This window comes from Lagenorhynchus albirostris, chromosome 11 (genome assembly GCF_949774975.1).
Source record: "Lagenorhynchus albirostris chromosome 11, mLagAlb1.1, whole genome shotgun sequence".
Lineage (NCBI taxonomy): Eukaryota > Metazoa > Chordata > Mammalia > Artiodactyla > Delphinidae > Lagenorhynchus > Lagenorhynchus albirostris.
Genome location: NC_083105.1, coordinates 64,590,337 through 64,609,878, shown reverse-complemented (window position 1 = coordinate 64,609,878; position 19,542 = coordinate 64,590,337). Strand labels below are relative to the sequence as shown.

Here is a 19,542-nt window from a genome sequence, read left to right as displayed (position 1 = left end):
TTGGCCGGTGGTGGGCTGACCGGAAACGGAGCTCAGGTGTACAAGGAAGCCAACTTTCTTTCCTGGGTTTCAGAAGAGCATCTGATACAAACAATATATATGAAATAGATAAACAACAAGGTCCTACTATCTAGCACAGGGAACTATGTATTCAGTATCTTGTAATAAACTACAATGGAAAAGAATCTGAAAAAGAATAAAAAGCGCATCTGGAACACGAATTCCTTAAGGAACGTGAATTCCACCCCCCTTCCCTTGGTAACTTTCTGCGGGGCCCAAGACCAACCCAGCCACCTGGGGGTAGAGGTTGTCTCTGACTCACGATTGGGTGCAGGTCCCCACTGTGATGGAGTCTTCTCCCCATCTGTAGACCCAGGCAATTGTCAGCTATCTTTAACCACATTGGGGAATCAGAAAACAAGAGTGGCTTGAAGGTTTCTCTCCTCACTCCAACCATTTTCAAATGGCTGAAAAACCTTAACTGTGTCAGAAAAATGTTAGAACTCAAGAAATGTCCTGGAGGGACTTCCCTGGTGGCGCAGTGGTTAAGAATCCGCCTGCCAATGCAGGGGACACGGGTTCGAGCCCTGGTCCGGGAAGATCCCACATGCCGCGGAGCCACTGAGCCCGTGCGCCACAACTACTGAGCCTGTGCTCTAGAGCCCACGAGCCACAACTACTGAGCCCACGCGCCTAGAGCCCGTGCTCCGCAACAACAGAAGCCACCGCAATGAGAAGCCCGCGCACCGCAACGAAGAGTAGCAGCCAAAAATAAATAAATAAATAAATTTATTGGGAAAAAAAAAAAGAATGTCCTGGAGATGACGAGCAGCTCTTCCACCTCAACACAGATAAAACTGTTTCACCAGGATAGTGGAAGATTTATCAGAAGTTGGTGCTTTCTTGTTTTATTCTTTGGAGTGCATGTTTTACAGGTAGACCAGCGGAAGCACTTCCTGGAGGTTAGGTGGTGAGGAGAAAGGGGTGTGGGAGGGGGCAAGGAGACAAGGGATGCTGTTAGGTATCCAGGGTGGGTTGGAAGTCCCGACTGGTGTGTTTGGCTCAGGAGGGCTCTCTGGCTGGCTCCACAGACAGGTCTGGTTTTAAAAAGTGCCAAGGAGCCACAGATTTGCATGTTATTTGTGTTTCAGACTTCAATTCCAGGTATGTGGAATGAAATGAATGAATGAACAGTATTCAGACTCCTGGTTAAGGCGTGGACTCCGGAATCCAGACCACACTGAGGATCCAATCACTGGTCCAGCTTGGATCAGGAGACACAGACACAGACAGAGACAGAACAAGCAGTCAGAGAGACAGAGAGACAGTCAGAGAGACAAACACCATCGAGTCCTTTTTCACCAGGGAGTTTCCAAGTCAAGGCAAGAAAGCAAAATCCACAGAATTTATTTTAAAATAAATCAACTTTTAAAAACTAGGGAGAGAGTCACACATAGATAGTCAGATAAAGGCAACATCATCCATGACTTATCTCCACCTCTGCCCCTCCAAACTGGACCATATGCCTATGGGTCTGCCTTCTTGATAAGGTCCATTGCTTGGTATCTGCCTGGCCTCCTACATGAGTTAGACTCTAAGGTCTTTGAGGATGGGTGGCTTTTATTTCCACCAAATGGTCAAAACCATTTCCACCCGATGGTCAAACCATCTCTTCACTCCACCCTCCAGGGCCCCCAAGCCCAGTGCTTAAACACAGGCTTATTAAACACCTAGTATAAGAGGCTCCCCAGAAGTATTAGATGGGGAAAATGCCCTCTAGGAACTTAGCTCTGGCTAATAGACAAGACACAGCCAGCATGTAAAACAGTCCATTTAAAGGACAAGGCAGACAGAAGGGGACCCACGATCCATACTGGATGTACAACATCACTGGAAATAAAAAAAAATAAAGAAAACTGTACATAATAGAAAGGTGTGTGGTTAGGGAAAAAATACTTTGATTAGGCCCCTTGCATAGAGACTGAAACCCCTGAAGGACATGCCAAACTGCTGAGGAAGGGGCTTGTGTTAAGGGCAGAGTGAGGCATTAGGTTTAGGGTCACAAAGGAGGTGCAGCCTCACTGCAGGCTGATGTGAGTGGACCTTCTACCCCGGACTCCTGCAATGCTGGTTAAGTAAATGTTTAGTCGGTCACCCCTACTCCTCCCTAGCAGGCCAGAGAGAAGCAGCTTGCACTCCTGGCCTGGAAAAAAAGCACCAAATCATTCACCTGCCTTCACTGGCAACACAGGTCTCAGTCCATTCTTGATGTAAAGGACAGATTACAATACATATGCCATGTGGAGTTGTATTATTTTCTAAGCGCTGCAGATGTCCAGATAAGAGATTTTAATGTAATCAGGGAAGGCTTCAAGGAGGTGAGATTTGGGTGTGTGTGCGCTGTGTATTCTTGAAAGCAGTAAGAGTAAATTGGATGAGGGGTGCCCAGCAGGTTGAAGACTCTGGGCTCCTTGTGTGCCTCTCCGCGACAACTTTCCTTTCCCAGCACTAAAGTTCTGCGAAGGAAGGAAGGACAATCTCCAGAAGTCAAGCAGTTGATGGTTACTCCTCAGTTCAGAATGGAGAAAAGTCAGCAGCTATGATCTGTTCCATTAGGAAAGACTGACCTGCGCCTTAACTCTAAGATCAAGCCAGTGTTAACACTGGCCTTAAACTTGACTTTGAATCTCTACCTTGCCCAATTCCTATTCCAAGCAGCATTATGACCCTCAATAACATTTCAGAATCTTAGACTTTGACCAGACCCTGGACATCTGGTTCAACCACTCCCAACTGGAATTCTCCCCACCCTCTCCCTGACAGGCCAGAGAGGCAGCCTGCACTAAGGTTTCCTCGAGGTTTATCTTGTAGCTAAAAGTCTCCTAGTTTCCCATTTCTCTCCCACAGGGGATGCATGTCTAAGTACTCTTTTCTTAGTGGTGACCAGCATAACCCCATTTACCCTTACGTTACGTCACTCCCCACCCCCAAAGCTGGGAATAGGAATTATGGGCTCTTAAAAGACAGATACTAGGATTCAGCACAGGTGAAATAAGGCCTGCGCTATTAGGAAAGCTGTTGGGTTGAGCCTTACTTGTCCCTTCCCAAATTTTAGGATGAATTTGAAGCTGTGGACAGATTGCTCCTGGGTAGGGAAATATGGCCACTTTGCCAGGAGCTCAGCATGTAGTCTGAGTCAACAACAGGGCCTGATAGCATTTCACGTCCTTTTCTGACTCAAGTCTTGAGTATGTGAGCTCCCAGGATGAAAGCATCATATTCCACCCTACCTCAACCCCCCTGGCCCATCCAGGTGGAGCAAAGGAGAAGACAAGTGCCGAGTGTCAGTTGTCTCTCTTACTCTGGGTTAAGACATATTTGAGAGCTGGAGGGATGGCACAGGAGAAGGACCAGAAGCTGAAACGTTAAAAACATTGGGGCTCTGAAGTGAACCCTCTCTCTCTACCCACTAGAGCCTTTTATGGGCCACGTAGAACCAGGTGGCGATGGACAGACTATGGAATATGGCTGCTGGCAGTGCTTTCCCAGGCAACCTGTTTCTATCCCAGAACACTAAAACTTTGGGGCTAATCTTGCTAGGGGCAGTGGGTAGAAGAGGCTAGCACAATTACAAGGGCAAAATAAGAGAGAAGTTGATACCACAGAGAAATATGTAGCACCTCATATACAGAGGAGTCAGTTTACACAGTCTCCAGGCCAGATGAGGGAAAAGCGCTTACATTCAACCCTAAACAGGGCTGCCGGGAGCAACGGTGGGTCCCAGGTGACAAATGGGATGGAACTAGCCTCTGTGCCTCGCACCATGTATCCTCAAATGGGCAGGAATGGTCTGATTTTCTCTGTACAGGGTCCAGGAGTGATTGTTCAGACTGGTTTCTGCTGAAGGCTTCATATCTGGCATCTAGAGCTTATCACCCATCAAGTGTTCCTTTTTTTAGGGGAGGCAGGTAATTATGAGCACTGGACACAGAGGAGAGGGGAAGATCAGAGAAAAGGAAAGCAATAGGCTTTAGTTTAAAGCAGGTTAAACAAGACATTGGTAACATGCCCTTGGCCATGGAATACAGGAACGTCCTAGTTTTCCCCCCTGTCATCAAGGTCCGCCCTTAAATGAAGAAGAAAGTTTCCAGATGCTAGTCCTGCTCTTCTTGGGCAGCTCTCTGGAAAGAATGGCCCCCACTGTGTTAAGTCTACTTGGTTCCCACCCTGGACCACAACCTGTGTCTCAGCCTGGCCCACTCATGCAGGGCATCTCAGGATCACTAACTTCACCTTGTACAAAATTGCACTGGTCAGAAAGTGGGGCCAAATTCAGACAGGCTTAACAATTCCTTGTATATTTTTCAAAGTGCTTTTGTTGCATGTTTCATTTTCTGCTGTACATGGCAATAAATATTTGTTGCTTTGGTCTGTACAAAAAGTCTGTGAGGAAGGTAAGACAGATGTTATCTAAATGGACAAACAATAAATACACAGAAGTATCTTGTTTTGAGTCCCCCAGACAATAGCAAGAGTGCCTGAAAAACTCAGGTCTTTTTGATTCATGGTCCAAAATCTATACCATATTGTCACCTTTCAAGTTGTCACTTAAATACATTAAGTACCAAGAATCAATGTTCAGGAGTCCCACAATGAGCCTGCATGCCATAGCTCTCTAAACGAGAATGTGAAAGTCCCAGGAACTCATATATAGAAAGCTATTTATTTCCTATAGAAAACACCAAAAAAACCCAAAACAAAACAAAACAAAACAAAACAGGCAAGAAAGAAAGAAGAAAAAAAAAGAAAACAAACAAACAAAAGGTGGTCTTCCCCCTAAAGGCAGGCAGTATGAAAAACGTAGGACATCTAGTTGCTGGAGTGGAAAACGGTAACATTCAGTTAACAATGGAATATTTAAAAAAAATAGTTTTCTTTTCAAATTGTAACCTGTGGTAACACATAGAAAAATGTACTAAACAAGCTTGATATAAAACAGAGTAAAATTTTCAAATAAGCCCAGGGAGAAAGCACAATGTTGGAAAGGATGAGGTACATGGGAAGAGAAGAAAAGATTTCGTACAAAACTACCTATTACAATACAGAAAAAAGTATAAAATGTTCCTATTTTGGAACTTAAGTACAAAATGACACTGGCATTGGATCATTTCACTATCTAGCCTGAGGAGCGCTCAGAGGGTGGGGAGATGCCACATAGAACAAAAGGAATAGCAGTTTTTCATTCTCAGGTTGATCAGTACAAATTCCACCCGTTTTCCAGTTGAAAATCTCGCCTCCCTCTGTAACCTCTACCCCTAAGCCAAATCCATCCAGGAATCAAAATATTCTGTTAGGAAGTCCACAAACACCCTACACATAGGGGCTGGGATCTGTGCGTGCTGGAGCTAAATTTGGAAAATGGTAATAAACCTACAGGCTAAAATGGTGAACACATTCAGCCTTCAAAAAAAAAAACAAAAACATATCCCTGTGAAATATATATATATATTAAATTCTCTGTGGTTAGAAACATATTTAAACTAGCTAGCCACAGACCAAACTAGACCTGCATTCATCCAATGCTGGAATTTTATGCTAAAGACTGAGGTCCTTCTTCTTGGTCAGAAGTAGGTAGCAGTAAAAGTGGTGCCTTGTCGCTCCACTAAACCGCTCCCTGGGTGGGTCTTCCCCATATCATGTGTTGTGAGCACATGCAAGCCTCTGCTTTTAAGGAAAGGACTTTGGGGTCCATCCAGGGCTCACGTGTTGTGCCTCAGGAGAGGAAGAAGCTACAGATGATAAAACAGCCTTGTACAGAAGCAGACGGATTTTACAAAGGGGCATATAAATAGGAAAAGTCCTGGAGGAGGGAATTACGCAGGTGCCCCAAAGTCCAGTTTACAGTCACTTTCCCAGTGACATATCTTGAAAATCCTGTGTTTATGTATGTGTGCGTGTATATGCTGGTGGTTTTCATCCCTACCTTTTTGCCCACGTCCTTTCCTACCTCTTAGTAAGGCCTAACAACAAGAGTTTACATGAAATCAAGAGTCTTTCCAAGCTTCTCTCAGGCCCCTATTAGAGACTGAGTGAGGCTGGAGCCCTTTGAAAATAAGATGGCAGAACTGAAGAAGTGAAAAGCAGTCTCTCTCTTCAGCTTAGGGATGTCCCTCACCCCTTTCACAGCACCAAAGTTTCTTTGCAAAAATAGTATCTGAGATACAAAAGGAAAGGCAGATGTGCTTGTGAGTGCATCTCTCCAGGGCCTGGTCCAGGATCAAGGACTTTACAAGAACAGAGGGTTGGGAGCAGCTGTTTCCAAGGTCTCTGGCCGTAGACAACAAAGAGCTGGTCTCCCACAAGTCCACGTTGGCTAATTGAGACAGTCTTCACAAGAGCTTTCGATGGAGGATTTCCCAGACCATCCGTTTCCGGAAGTAGGGCATGTGTTGCTGTAGGGACACAGAGACACCCTTATTTTCATTTCTTGTATGCAGACCTAACACTCCTTTCCGTCTTGAGGTTTTCAACTAAAATAATCTCAGCTGAATTTCTGATCTTTCAAATGGCTCCTTCTTTATCACATGTGATTTTTTTCTTTCTATTGCTTTTTTCTATTACTATCTTTATTGCTATTTTCCATTGTCGTAACTTTAGAAGTTTTGTTGGGCATTGCCAGGAGTCCCCAGGGTACACCCAAATGTCTCCAAGAATTTTGAGAACGGTGTCTATCAAGTCCTCTATGTTAAACTTTTAAGAGGATATGAGATCCGAGCTTGAAAACCAAAAACTCACTTTTTACAGGAGATGTTATAGGAACTGCAAGAGTGAGCTCCACCCAAGGGCTATGGTGGAAAAATCTTGTAAAGCCATTGATTTAAACAGAAGTAAAGAGTTAAGTGAAGGACACAGAATAACCCCTAATCTCTAGTCTCAATCCACCTTGGTCTCCGAAGGACCACATGGACAGAAATAAACAATCACAAACTATAAGAAGACTGACCAGCTGCATCAAGTGAGGGGCAGCGGAAGAGGGCAGCATAACAAATTATACTAGATCAAGGTGTGGCCTGTTCCAAAACTTAACTGCTACCCAAATAAAGGGAAACTATAGGAAACTTGCTCTGGTCCCAGTTCTCTGCTTCTCACAGGATTTGAGGTAGGTGGGAGAGATGGGCGGAGAAGAAGGCTCTGCCCATACATCACAATATGTGATATATGGTAACCCAGGATGTGGCCTATCACTACCCTTTTTCTTGTGAGGCGGCACAGGCAGTAACCACCCGTGTTATGAGCCACAAGCTGAAGCAGAGCCCCTAAGTGGAGCAAGTGGAGGGAAAAACATCTATCTGGCAGCCTGGAGACGGGGTGGTCATAGAGCTCCCTCCTGAAGGCTTGGCTCACCTGTGTGAAGTTGATTGGTCTGTCTTTGGTAATGCAGTCAGCATATTTGCAGGCAAACATGCCACAGTCGCTTCCATTCATCTGCTGTGGAATTTCCTGAAAGGCCAAAAACAATAAAAAAAGTGACATCTTTCCAAGCTTCCTTCTTTCTTAGATTATAAATAAGAGCCAAAGGATATAAATTTTACAGGTTTCCCTGAATTTTGAAGAGATGACCCTGGTCCCCCACTCAGAACAACAGAGGCTCAGAGAAAAAAATTCAGCATCTCAGTCCAGCCTGTGTATTTCATATTAATCACACAGGAGACTATCTTAGATTTCCATGACACCCAAGGGTGTAAAAGCTGGCCCCTCCCACAAGGGCCAAACAATCTGCAAACATTTCCCACAGATGAAAGTTTAGCAAAATAGCTGGGCATTTATAAAACCTAGTTCTTCATAAGAAACACAATACTAGTTTCCCACAGATAGCTTACTCTATCTTCCCCAAGGAACCAAACGACCAAGCTGAGGTGAGGCTAGACACTAACACAGAAGGTCTCCGGGGACCAAGCAGTAAAATCCTTTTCTTTCTAATACCCTAGTCTCAGGATTTCCATCTCATCAAGGAGAAATGTACCTGGCTTTTCTTGCTGAAGAGTTGCCAGCCATTGGTGTCAAACTCTTTCCTTTTCTTGTCAATGCTTTCTTGCTTCAGGTATTGCCTAAAGGTATTGGGAGAGAATGAGATGAGCTTGGGGAGCAGTGATGACAGCTGCCACTGCAAGAATGGGGTTGACAATCCTTAGGAAGTTTTCTTCTGCGCGTCTAAGGAAACAGTATATACTACTGGGCAGGGAATCTTTGGACTGCTAAGCTTCCTTTGGAGGTCCCACAATTCAGGCCTGCCCTGTCAACCCAAGAGAAGCATGACATCTGCCTTTGATACCCAGGCTCTTTCTACCTACTGTCCGTCCTGAGGAACAAGTTCTGATTCTTCTCCTTGGTTTATATGGGCCTACAGAACTCAATCTAATGGAAGAAAAATGTTTCTCCAGCAATACTGAGGTATTTATTTATTTATAGTCTTGATTCTCCTGTGTGAAAATTCAATCCAAATCAACAATTTGTCGAGTGCATACCTCATATACAGCACTCTTCTTAAGTGTGAACTGCTCACCATTCTGGAACCCAGCCCCCTCCTGGCTGCCACAATGGTACAGTGAGGAATAGACATTTTGGAAAGAGAAACAGATGGGATATAAAGAGATTTGCATTCTGGTTCCCAGTTGAGCCACTAACTAGTAGGACCTGAGCAAATGTAAGTCACCTCTGTGGGTCTTGGTTTCTTCATCTGAAAATTTAGGAGGTTGGAGTAGATGATTTCTAAGTAGTTTCTATATCTATATGTATATATCCACTCTATATTTAGAGCACTGGGACAGTAATTATCCCCATTAGGGTGTATTTTTGGTATTATATTATTATTAAACTTTACTTACTTAGATGGAAAATACCCATTCTTATTCAAGATAAAGATTTCCTTTATTAATCACTACATTGAAGGGATCAGAGAACTGAGTTCAATAGCTGGAAAAACATAACATATACCCAACATCAAACTCTTTGTCCTCAACTCCCTACTTACAAGAGGATCCTGCAGGCTTCATTGTTTATCCCACCCATGGAGTCGTAATAGGTAATATTCTTCTTTCTAAAGTCTACAACCTGGGAATTAAAAAAAAAAAAAATCTGTGTTTATGAAGTGAAGAAAACTGGTTTCTCAGCTTTTTCCTTCCCTGGAGTTTGGAACCTCCTGCCAGATTTCCTATGATATCATGACAAGTCTGATGGATGCTTAGCGTTATACCATGCTTAATCTGCAGAGGAGAGAAGAACAGGGGGATTATTTACTCAGAACTGCGATGGGGGCTAATTGACTGGCGGCTCCAGTAATTGCCCTGAAACTTTTTTCTAGTATTCAGGTTCTCCATCTGCACTGTGGGTAACAGTGAAGACAAAACATGCTCTTCAGAGAACGAAAGTTGAGTGAGATAATGTCCATACATTTTCTGAAAGATGGTAAAAGAGTCTAGGTTTTGTTTCTTTACTTGGAGAATTTCCTTTTGGCTTATGCTTTTCAAAGGTAACTCAAAACAGACTGTGAAATACTTTTTATACTTTTATTAATATATTAAGCTCATGTATCCATGTTCTCAGAGTCATAAAAAATATTAAATTACCAAGTATGCAAGACAAGTCATGATTAGGCAGAAAATAACAGTCATAGAATCTGAGTTGGCAGCATCAGTAAGAAGTCACTTTTACTCCCCATGCCTTGCCTTTAGCCTGCTTTGACTTATAACTCCCTTTTTAAATATTTCCAGAAAAGGAAAACTCCACAGCTTTCTTCCAAGACTAAGTATCTCCCACTCTTGACAGGGAGTTCACTGATCTATCCAATTTTTAGACAACTAAGTGCTACTTTTTCTGTCAGTCATCTAGTGAAAATGTAGAACTAATATTCACTACTCTCTGTGTATTCTATAATTACATAGATTTCTTTTAAATTTTATCAGCAATAAAAGAGGCACTCACAGCAAGACACCAGTGCACTCCCAGGTGAATGGGCACCAAAAGAATGTCAACAGAAAAGACATCCACTTTCTTGGTCCAACGTTTCACTGCTTGATAACCAGCCGTTTTTAACTTAGTGAAAAAAAAGGTATTAAATGCATGCACGCTTGGCAATCCCTTCTCTTTACTTCGCTCCATCAGCATATTCATGTAGAAATTGATGATCTGTGGGAAGAAAGTATATGTATTAAACTAGATAACTCCAGCCTTTCAAAATAGTTGTGTTGTAAGAAGGAAACACAGTTGCTATATTGCACAGCATAGGTTAGTTTCCTAATCAATTCAATTATGACTTCAACACCCAAAAGCCTCATGTCCCTGTATCAAATTCTGACTAGAAGGGAGGAAGGTGTTGAGGTGGTTAGAAACAGTGAAAACAGAAAAAGCTGATGTGTGTGTGTGTGTGTGTATACACACACACACACACACACACACACACACACACACACACACACACGTGTATATATGGGTCCGGATACATATGGGAAGATGTTGGTCGGACTTGTAGAAGACTGAAGATCAGGTTAAAAAAACTGGAAAATGAGGAGGAAGGGGTGGTACAAAGTGAGACTCAGAGAAAACGAAAGGAAGGAGTACAAGCAGTTAAATGAGGTACACACTAGCAGTTCCTTTAATCTATCGGGACTGTGCGAGTAATTTAAATAAATCCTGAGCTCAGAGTCTAGTGTTAATAAAGCTAAGATCAGTAGTTCAATCCTTCTATGTAGGTCTCCTGATTCTGCACAAAGATAGAAAATTCTGCTCCATGACTAAGGATTGCATTTTCAGCCTAACAAGCCACCTAGCAGAAGCAAACTGTTTTGGCCTCAAGTAGAATTGAGTGACAGAATAAACCATCAACTATACTGGAAAAACATCTCTAAACTGGTAGTAGCTCAGCAATGTCACCTTTATGGAGGCAGACATGGATACAGTATAACCTACATTACATGAGACCTGAAAGTAGAATGACAAACATGAAGAGTAAAGTTCTCCCCCAGAATCTACATGGTTAGCTGCCTCATTTTTGTTGATTTCATTTATGCCTTCAATATCAAGTACAAGTGAAAGAAATTAAAATGCTTGATACAGGAGATATGTTAATGAAACTATGTGTTCTCTAATAATGACTATGTCGTCCATGGTTCCTTTAAGTCCAGGACTCCTTGGTACCAAAGCTTGAAAGTTACTGTGCCGGAAGTTACTGCACACTTACTTTATGTGGCCAGCTGAGGTCAGGCCAGTGTCTGTCAACTGCAAGGAATGAATGGGCTAACTGATCCAAAGCTTGGAAATATGACTAAGAAAACAGGCACATTTTTCAGAATGCTTTTTGGGGAAAGGGAAAACACCACCGTCCTTTGACAAATATTTACACACTAGAATGCCAGAGCAGTGAGCTACTGCCCAATAGTAGGCAACTACATGCTGGGGAGGCAGCAGGGAACACTGCCAGGAACACACCGGAGCATGGTCTAGACCAGAGAAAGGGCCTATAGATGAGGAAGCCTAAGCAGTTGCAGGGAAACCACATTCACCATGAAGCAGAGCTCTGAGGGTGGTGGGAGGGAGAGCCAGGACTGAAGAAAGACACTGTTCTTCCTGCATCTCTGAAGACAGAACAACAGGCCCAGAGGACTCAGGTTGTGGTTAATTCTCTGCTGAGTGATGCCCAACAGGTAACTGGAGCTCAGTTATTTACAATAATGACAATGAATTACACAATTAGGATCACAGATTTCTCCAATCCACGTTTTTAATCTAACCCTGCCCCCGAAGATAATGGTGCTAAAGGATGCTTCTCGGCTTGTGAAGGCAGCCAGGAATGCAGGAGGATCTGCTCAGCAAGCACAGATTTCACAGCTATAATCTACGTCCTCTAGTGAGAGAAAATCAGCAGGAAGGGACTGATTCCTCTGGCATTCTATCCCACAATATTAGCCATGCTATGAGGCTAAATAAACCCTTCAATCCAGGGGGTGAAGTGAACAGGCAGACAACCTGTCAGTCACTGTAAGCCAAACCCTCCAAGGGGGCAGACAACTTATATATTACAACAGGCAACAAGGACTTAGGACGGAAGCAGAAGAAATCAGAGAGAGATAAGGATAGCCAAGCACATGAAAGCCACGGAGATATATCTCCCCCAGGTGCCCATCAGAGGGGTATACCACCTTTGGGATCGTTACCCTGAAGTGAAAAGGATGACATAAATGAGTGTCACGCTACACATGACTATCCTATTTTTCAGGAGGAAAGAGTGCCAGAAACCAATTAAGTTTAGCTGGACCTACACAGACTGAGCTGTTTGGCTTCTTATTTCATTTTGTTATTTTGAGAGAGTGGACTTATAAAGCTAAAGACCAAGCCAGCTGAACAGGAACAGAGACCTAGTGATCAGGACACCACACTAAGAATCCCTCTTCCACTGCTTCAGTTCTGCCTCCAACCAAGGTTTCTCCACTGAGAGGGAAATGGCTTCCTCCAAAGTCAGCTCATTAATTAGCTCTATGGAGTGGTCTGGGTTCTTTTTCATTTCTACTGTATCTCAGTAGGAGGGAGTTTAGTGGCTTCAATGTTCCCTCCCATTAACTGAGGACATGTAATCTGACATCTGAGGCAGAATTTAGATCCGAGTTTTTCTCCTCAGTTTTTCAGCTCTTACTCTATACAACTGAGGAAAATTGCCATAGTTCAGCCAAGACACAATCATACCAAAAAAACAAGCTAGGAGTTAGGAGAACAAAAAGAATCCTACACGTCATCTCACAGAGGGCTGAAGATAAAGGAAAAAGAAATGAGAGAAGGGATCACAGTGCTTCAGATGAAAGAGGAGCAGTGATGGTCAGAGCGTTTGCTTGTATTTTGTGAAGACAAGGGTCCCTCCCCTTCCATGGTGAGAGCCTTTCTGCACTCAGGACTCTCTTAGCTTCAGAAGATCTTCAATTCCCTTTGGAATAGGGGGCTAGGAGTAATAAGTCAGCCCTGTGCCTACTGTTTGTCTTGCACTTGTCCCTCTTTTGGGGGCCCACACTTGCCTCTGCTTGCTGCAGCTCCTGGTGCCTGAAGAGTTGCCCTTCCTGCTGCCTTCGCAGCTTTGGCCATGAGTGCCTACTTGTCTATGCAGCCCTGTCTGGGGGTGGAATGGTTGTTTATAGTGTCTATTCCTTTGTGATTTTATTTGAAGAGCTGCCAGGTTGAAGCTGAAAAAAGCTTCTCTTTAAAAGAAAAGCCTACCATGTTTTCAAACTAAGGACTCAATCCTTTTCCTGTATGCTACCACAATGACATAAATGACTGTTATTTGTATCCTCCTTCTCATGCAGTAAACCAGCCAAACTATTGTTTTTTCATGCATATAGAAGTAAAACATTTCACAATACAATCCTGACTTTAACCCTTTCCAATTTCACACTTTGAACCCTTATAATTGACTTAGGAAATAAATGTTCTAAAAGTCCTGAGCATGACAGTGTTCCTAAGCAGAGACCCAGATAACTTTCAGGGGGAAAAAAGCTGTTTTCCTATTTTACCCCTCCAGATTTTCCCCTCTACATACTCATTCTGAATTTTTTTTTTTTAAAGATTTAATTGTATTTATTTTTGGCTGTGTTGGGTTTTCGTTGCTGTGCACAGGCTTTCTCTAGTTGTGGCGAGTGGGGGCTACTCTTCCTTGTGGTGCGTGGGCTACTTGCGGTGGCTTCTCTTGTTGTGGAGCACAGGCTCTAGGCGCGCGGGCTTCAGTTGTTGCAGCACACGGTCTCAGTAGTTGTGGCACGCAGGCCCTAGAGCTCAGGCTCAGTAGTTGTGGCACACGGGCTTAGTTGCTCTGGGGCATGTGGGATCTTCCTGGACCAGGGCTCGAACCCGTGTCCCCTGCATTGGCAGGCAGATTCTTAGCCACTGCGCCACTGGGGAAGTCTCCCTCATTCTGATTTTTAAATTAGACTTATCCTTGTCAACCAGAAAACCCGAAAGACTAATCAAGCAACAACCCCTGAATATTATGAGTCAGAAGGTCACTCACTCCTAAAAAGATCTAATCTAATAATATTATAGAAACCAAGAAGGCAGACTTCAGGTAAGCTCTATGTTACTGCATCCCTCACTGTGTCCAGGATTTTTCTCACATGCAAATTCAAGTAATAAATTATTAGAATTACTGCCAAGGTTTTAGAGAAAGAGAGGCAGGCAACATCTATTTTTATGGAGTCATGACAACTGTAATTATTCTCCCTGTGACCTCACATAAATCCCTGGTTTATCAATAGGACTAGTTCTACTAAGAAACACTTTAAAGAGGTAAACTATAATGACGTGGAATCTTCCCATGAGTCATGTTAGAAACACTATAACTTCCATTCTGGTCATTTTATTCCACATGTTAGAGTGCATACCATATCGTAGACCCCATCATATTCACTTAACTAATTTATCTCATTTTGTCTGATTTTTTTCCCTTCTTACGCAGTTTTTATTTCCTAAGGAAAACCTACTCCCTGTGCTAGGTTTGTCTAGTTGGGCTTAATGTTTGGCAAGATGTTTCCTCTCTTACCAAGCATCACTTAGATTTAACTTCTCCTTGGAAACAGTTAATTATTGAGAGAGAGGTATTGAAATCTTCAACAGTAATTATAAATTTGTCTATTTCCCCTTCCAATTTTCTCAGTTTTTACTTCATCTATTTTGAAGTTCTGTTAGGTGTGTACGTATCTAGGTTGTTAATCCTCTTGATGAACTTACCCGTTTACCATTATGAAAAGTCTATCACTGGTAATATGACTTGCTCTGAAATCTACTTGGTGTGATATTAATATAGTTACTTCATCTTTCCTTTGTTTAGTGTTGGCACGGTATATTTTTTCCATCCTTTTACTTTTAACCTATATGTGTCTTCATATTTAAAACAGGTTTCCTGTAGACAGATTTTTTAACCTAATCTGACAATCTCTGCCTTTTAAAAGGATGTTTATACTGTCCAATACGGTAGCTACTAGCCAAATGTGACTCTTGAGCACTTGAAATATGACTAATGCAAGTTGTGTTGTAAGTGTAAAATACACACATTTTAAATAGAAGGTAAAATACTCATTAACAATATTTTCAGATTTCTTACATGCCAAAATAACATATTTTGGATATATTGGGTTAAATAAAATGTATTATAAAATTAGCTTTACCTGTTTCTTTTTACTTTTTTTTTAATGTGACTACTAGAAAACTTAAAATTACATAGATGGCTCACATTATATTTCTACTGGGTGTGCTGGGTTAGGTCAGTTACATTTAATGTGATTACTGAGATGGCTGGTTTTAAATCCACCATCATGTTCTTCTTTTACTATTTGTCCCATCTGTTCTTTGTATCCTTCCTCTTTCCCTGCCTTCCTTTGGATTGTATCTTTTAATTCCATTTTATCTCCATTACTGGCTTATAACGATATCTCTTTTTGTTTTTGTTTTTAACTGGTTGCTCTAGGATTTATACGTCTTTAACTTATTGTAGTCTACCTTCGTATAACATTATACCACTTCATGTATTGTATAGGAACCTTAAACAAGTATGTACTTCCATTTTTTCCCCTCCTTTGTGTTATGATTGTCATATACTTTACTTCAACATGTTATAAACCCCACAGTATGTTGTTCTACTTTTGACTTGTCAATTGTCTTTCAGAGATATTAAAAACTGAGAGCATTTCCACTGCTCTTCACTCCTTGTGTAGATTGAAACTTTTACCTCATATTTTTCTTTTGCCTGACAAATATCTTTTAACATTTCTTATGGTAGAAGTCTGCTGGTGATGAATTCTTTCAGCATTTGTCTGCCTAAAAAAGTATAGCCTTATTTTTTGAAAGATATATTTGCTGGTATAGAATTTAGGTTGCCAAGCTTTTTTTTTTTCCTCCTTCAGAACTTTAAAGATGTAGCTATATTGTCCTCTGGCCTACATGGTTTCTGACAGATCTTTGTTCCTCTGTACATGATATGTCTCTTTTCCTCTGGTCGCTTTCATTAGTTTTCTCTTTATCAGTGGTCTTTAGCAATTTGATTATTATACATTTCACTATGGTGTTTCTTCTACTTGAGGTATGCTGAATTTCTTGGATCTGTCAGTATATTTCCAGATTTGGAAAATCTTCCACCGTTATTCCTTTAAACATTTTTTCTGATACCACTTATACCCCACCTTCCCTTCTGGGACTTCAATTACATGCTTAGGCTTGACACTGCCCCAGAGCTCACTAAGCTCTAGTCATCTTTTCTCAGCCTTTTTTCTATTTCATTTGAAATGGTTCCTATTGCTCTATTTTCAAGTTCACTAACTGTTCCTTCCACAGTGTCTAATATGTTAATCTCATCTCATGTATTTTTCATTTCAGATACTGTATTTTTCATCTCTAGAAGTTCAATTTGGGTCTTTTATATTTTCCATTTTTCTCCTCATAATGTCCACTTTCCTCTACTTTCCTGAACATGTGAATATGTTCATGATATCTGTTTTAATATCTTTCTTGGCTAATCCTATCATTTTTGTCTTTTCTGGGTATTTCTATAGTGACTGTTTTTTCCCTTTGTTATATTTTTCTTCTATTTGCATGCCTGAGAAATTTTAATTGGATGCTAGACATTGTGAATTTCATGTTGTTGGGTTTTGTTGTTACCAGAATTTGCTGTGTTCCTTTAAATATTGTTGGGCTTTGTTCTGTGATATAGTTAAGTTAGTTGGATCAGTTTCAAGCTTTCAAGACTTGTATTTAAGCTTGTTACGTTGGGTTCAGGCGGCCTTTATTCTAGGGTCACTTTGGCCCCACTCTTGAAGCAATGCCCTTTTGAGGACTCTATTCAATGCCCCACAACTTTTCTACTCTAGATGGTTGGGACATGAACTATTCTTGGCACCTGTGTTAGCTCTCAGGCTTGTTCTCATTCCTTCTTCCTGGTGGTTCTTTCTCCAGGCTCTGGTAGTTTCTCCCCATATATGTACAGATCAGTACTCAGCCAAAGATTTGAGAGGGGCCCACTGCACATCTCTGGAGCTTTTTTCTCTTTGTTCAGCAACTTCCCCTCCAGTATTTATCTCACAAACCTTAGCCACTTTGGCCTCCCTGAACTCTGTCTCCTCCACTCACAAGACTGCCAGGCACTGCCAGGCTTTACCAGCTCTCTCCCCTCAACACACCACCCCAGTAAGCTGTGGAAATCATAGGCTCATCCTTTCCATTTCCCTTCTCTCAGGAATCACTGTTATCCAATGTCTGAAAATTCTTGCTTGATGTTTTATCTAGTTTTCTAGTTAAGTTGAAAGAGTAAATCTGATCCATTTTATTCTATCAAGACCAGAAGAAGTCCGATTCATTTACTTGTATGCCTAAATAATTTCCATGTATTTCTAAATTTATCTGATGCTTTATAAAACAACTTTTAGGCCCTCTAAGAAGCAGAATTAGCAGGCCATAAAGAGAAACACAAAGCCTAAAGTAGTCCTCTCCTCAGGATCATTAACCTAAAATCTTAGACTTGGATTCCAGAAGTTATTCAACTCAATCTCCAGGAAATAATAATTTCTAGTACTGACATACACTTAAAAATATTTCCTTTTGTTTAACTGTGACTTTCAATCTACTTTTGCAACTAATTCCTCCTCTCTTTAACCCTGTCTTCCTTCCCTTAATTAGGAATTTCTTTTAATAACTAATCACAGACCTGGTAAAGAAATCCCCGTCTATATGTCATTAGCTTTCCAGCCTCATTTTCTATTCTTTACAAGGCAGCCACTTCCCACATTCCAATGTTGAGAAGTTTCATTTTCTTATAGGAAGGTAAAATGTTAATCCTGTCAATCATTAGTCCTTTGAAGCTGTATAGAATTTAAGTATTCAGCTATACAAAAATCCATTCTTGGGCTTCCCTGGTGGCGCAGTGGTTGAGAGTCCGCCTGCCAATGCAGGGGACGCGGATTCGTGCCCGGTCCAGGAGGATCCCACGTGCTGCGGAGCAGCTGGGCCCGTGAGCCATGGCCGCTGAGCCTGCGCGTCCGGAGCCTGTGCTCCGCAGCGGGAGAGGACGCAACAGTGAGAGGCCCACGTACGGCAAAAAAAAAAAAAAAAATCCATTCTTAAAAACATGTTGGGGGGCGGCGGAGTCGAGATGGCATACTAGGGGGACACGCAATTCATGCCTCCTCACAACTAGGGCACCTACCAGGCACCAGTGGGGGACCACGGACACCTAAGGGGGCGGGAGGAACCCCCAGCAACTGGGTAGGACGTGGGTCATTGGGGGAAGGAAGGGGGAGGAGAGGTGGAGGCGGGATGGGACTGGTGCCCCGAGGGGTGGCTGAGGGAGGAGAAGGGGTAAATCGGGGAACCACTGGGAGGGTAGAGGATCAAAATGGAGTGTGGCCAGGTTTCCGCTGCCCACTTGAACCCCCAGGAACCTGCTGAGATCCCGGGCCTGGTCCTCTGCCCACTGAGGCCCCCTCCAGCCACGTGGGTCCTGAGGGAGTGGGAGGGAGGGAAGGGGGAGCAAAAGTTAAGGCCGGACCTCCAGGACCAGCACCCCTGAGGGGTGACTGGGGGAGGGGAAGAGTTCCTACAGCCAGCGGGACCCACCCACGGTTAGTGGTCCAGGAGCAACAGGAGACCCTGGGCGAGATAGTGGGGGAGGGGCACGAAGGAATGGAGCCATTGCTCACCCTGTCCACTTAGGCACCAGGAAGCCTGTTGGGCTCCTGGGCCTAATCCTCTGCCCTCGGGGCCTCCCTCCTGCAGTGCAGAGCCCAAGCCCCGCCCCTACACCCCCACCCAGGGCCTCGACTCTACACTCGGAGACCCCCTCCAACGAGCTGGGCCTAAACCCCACCCACACACCCTCACTCAGCGCCCTACCTCCAAACTACGGAACTCCACACTCCTGAGGCCCTACTTTGGACATGCTGCCTCTCCTCTTCCCCACAGGTCCTAAGCAGAGGCCACACCCCACACTTAAATGTCACCCACCTAGGCCCCACCCCATGCTCAAACATCACCCCCCACCCGCCTAGGTCCTGCCCCACTCTAAACACCGTCCCTGCCTAAGTGCCACCCCAGCCTAAACTCCGCCCCATGGCCAAGGCTTTTTTTTTTTTTTCCTTTTTTTCTTTTAGATTGGGGTTCTGTTTTACCTTGTTGATTCATTGTTGTTGATTCTTTTATATTTTTATTTTTACTAATAAATCTTTTATTTTTCTAATTTTATTTTATTCTTTATACTTTGTTAGTGATCTCTCCTTTTGGCTTGTCCTCCACCCCTGCCTTTTCTTCCTTTTTTCTGTTGTGGTTTTATTTTGCCTTGTTGCAGTTGTTTCAATTATACTTTAACTTTTCCTAATATATTTTTTATCTTTCTACTTTTATTTTGTCTTTTATTCTTTGATATTGTACTGCTCCTTTTTTTCTTTCTTCTTTTTTTTTTACCGTGCCACAAACCTTGCGGGATCTTGGTTCCCAGGGTGGAGGTTGGGCCCAAGCTCCCGTAGT

The 19,542-nt window shown here is 42.8% G+C and overlaps 1 protein-coding gene across 4 annotated transcripts in view; it reads right to left on the bottom strand.

Moving 5' to 3' along the window:
- Positions 1-797: 797 nt before the first annotated feature.
- The window catches only part of SENP1 (SUMO specific peptidase 1), a 63,148-nt gene continuing 44,403 nt past the window's right edge, over positions 798-19,542 (bottom strand). For 2 of the 4 annotated variants that reach the window (XM_060166405.1, XM_060166407.1), the window contains 5 exons: positions 9,982-10,185; positions 9,032-9,111; positions 8,024-8,108; positions 7,405-7,500; positions 4,705-6,452 (listed from right to left, as the gene is read on the bottom strand). In XM_060166405.1, the coding sequence (XP_060022388.1) occupies positions 6,390-6,452; positions 7,405-7,500; positions 8,024-8,108; positions 9,032-9,111; positions 9,982-10,185 (528 nt within the window). In that variant the 3' untranslated portion in view covers positions 4,705-6,389. Of the gene's footprint in view, positions 3,982-4,704; positions 6,453-7,404; positions 7,501-8,023; positions 8,109-9,031; positions 9,112-9,981; positions 10,186-19,542 lie in introns of those variants that run through there. The other 2 variants (XR_009543520.1, XM_060166408.1) reach the window with 2 other exon arrangements.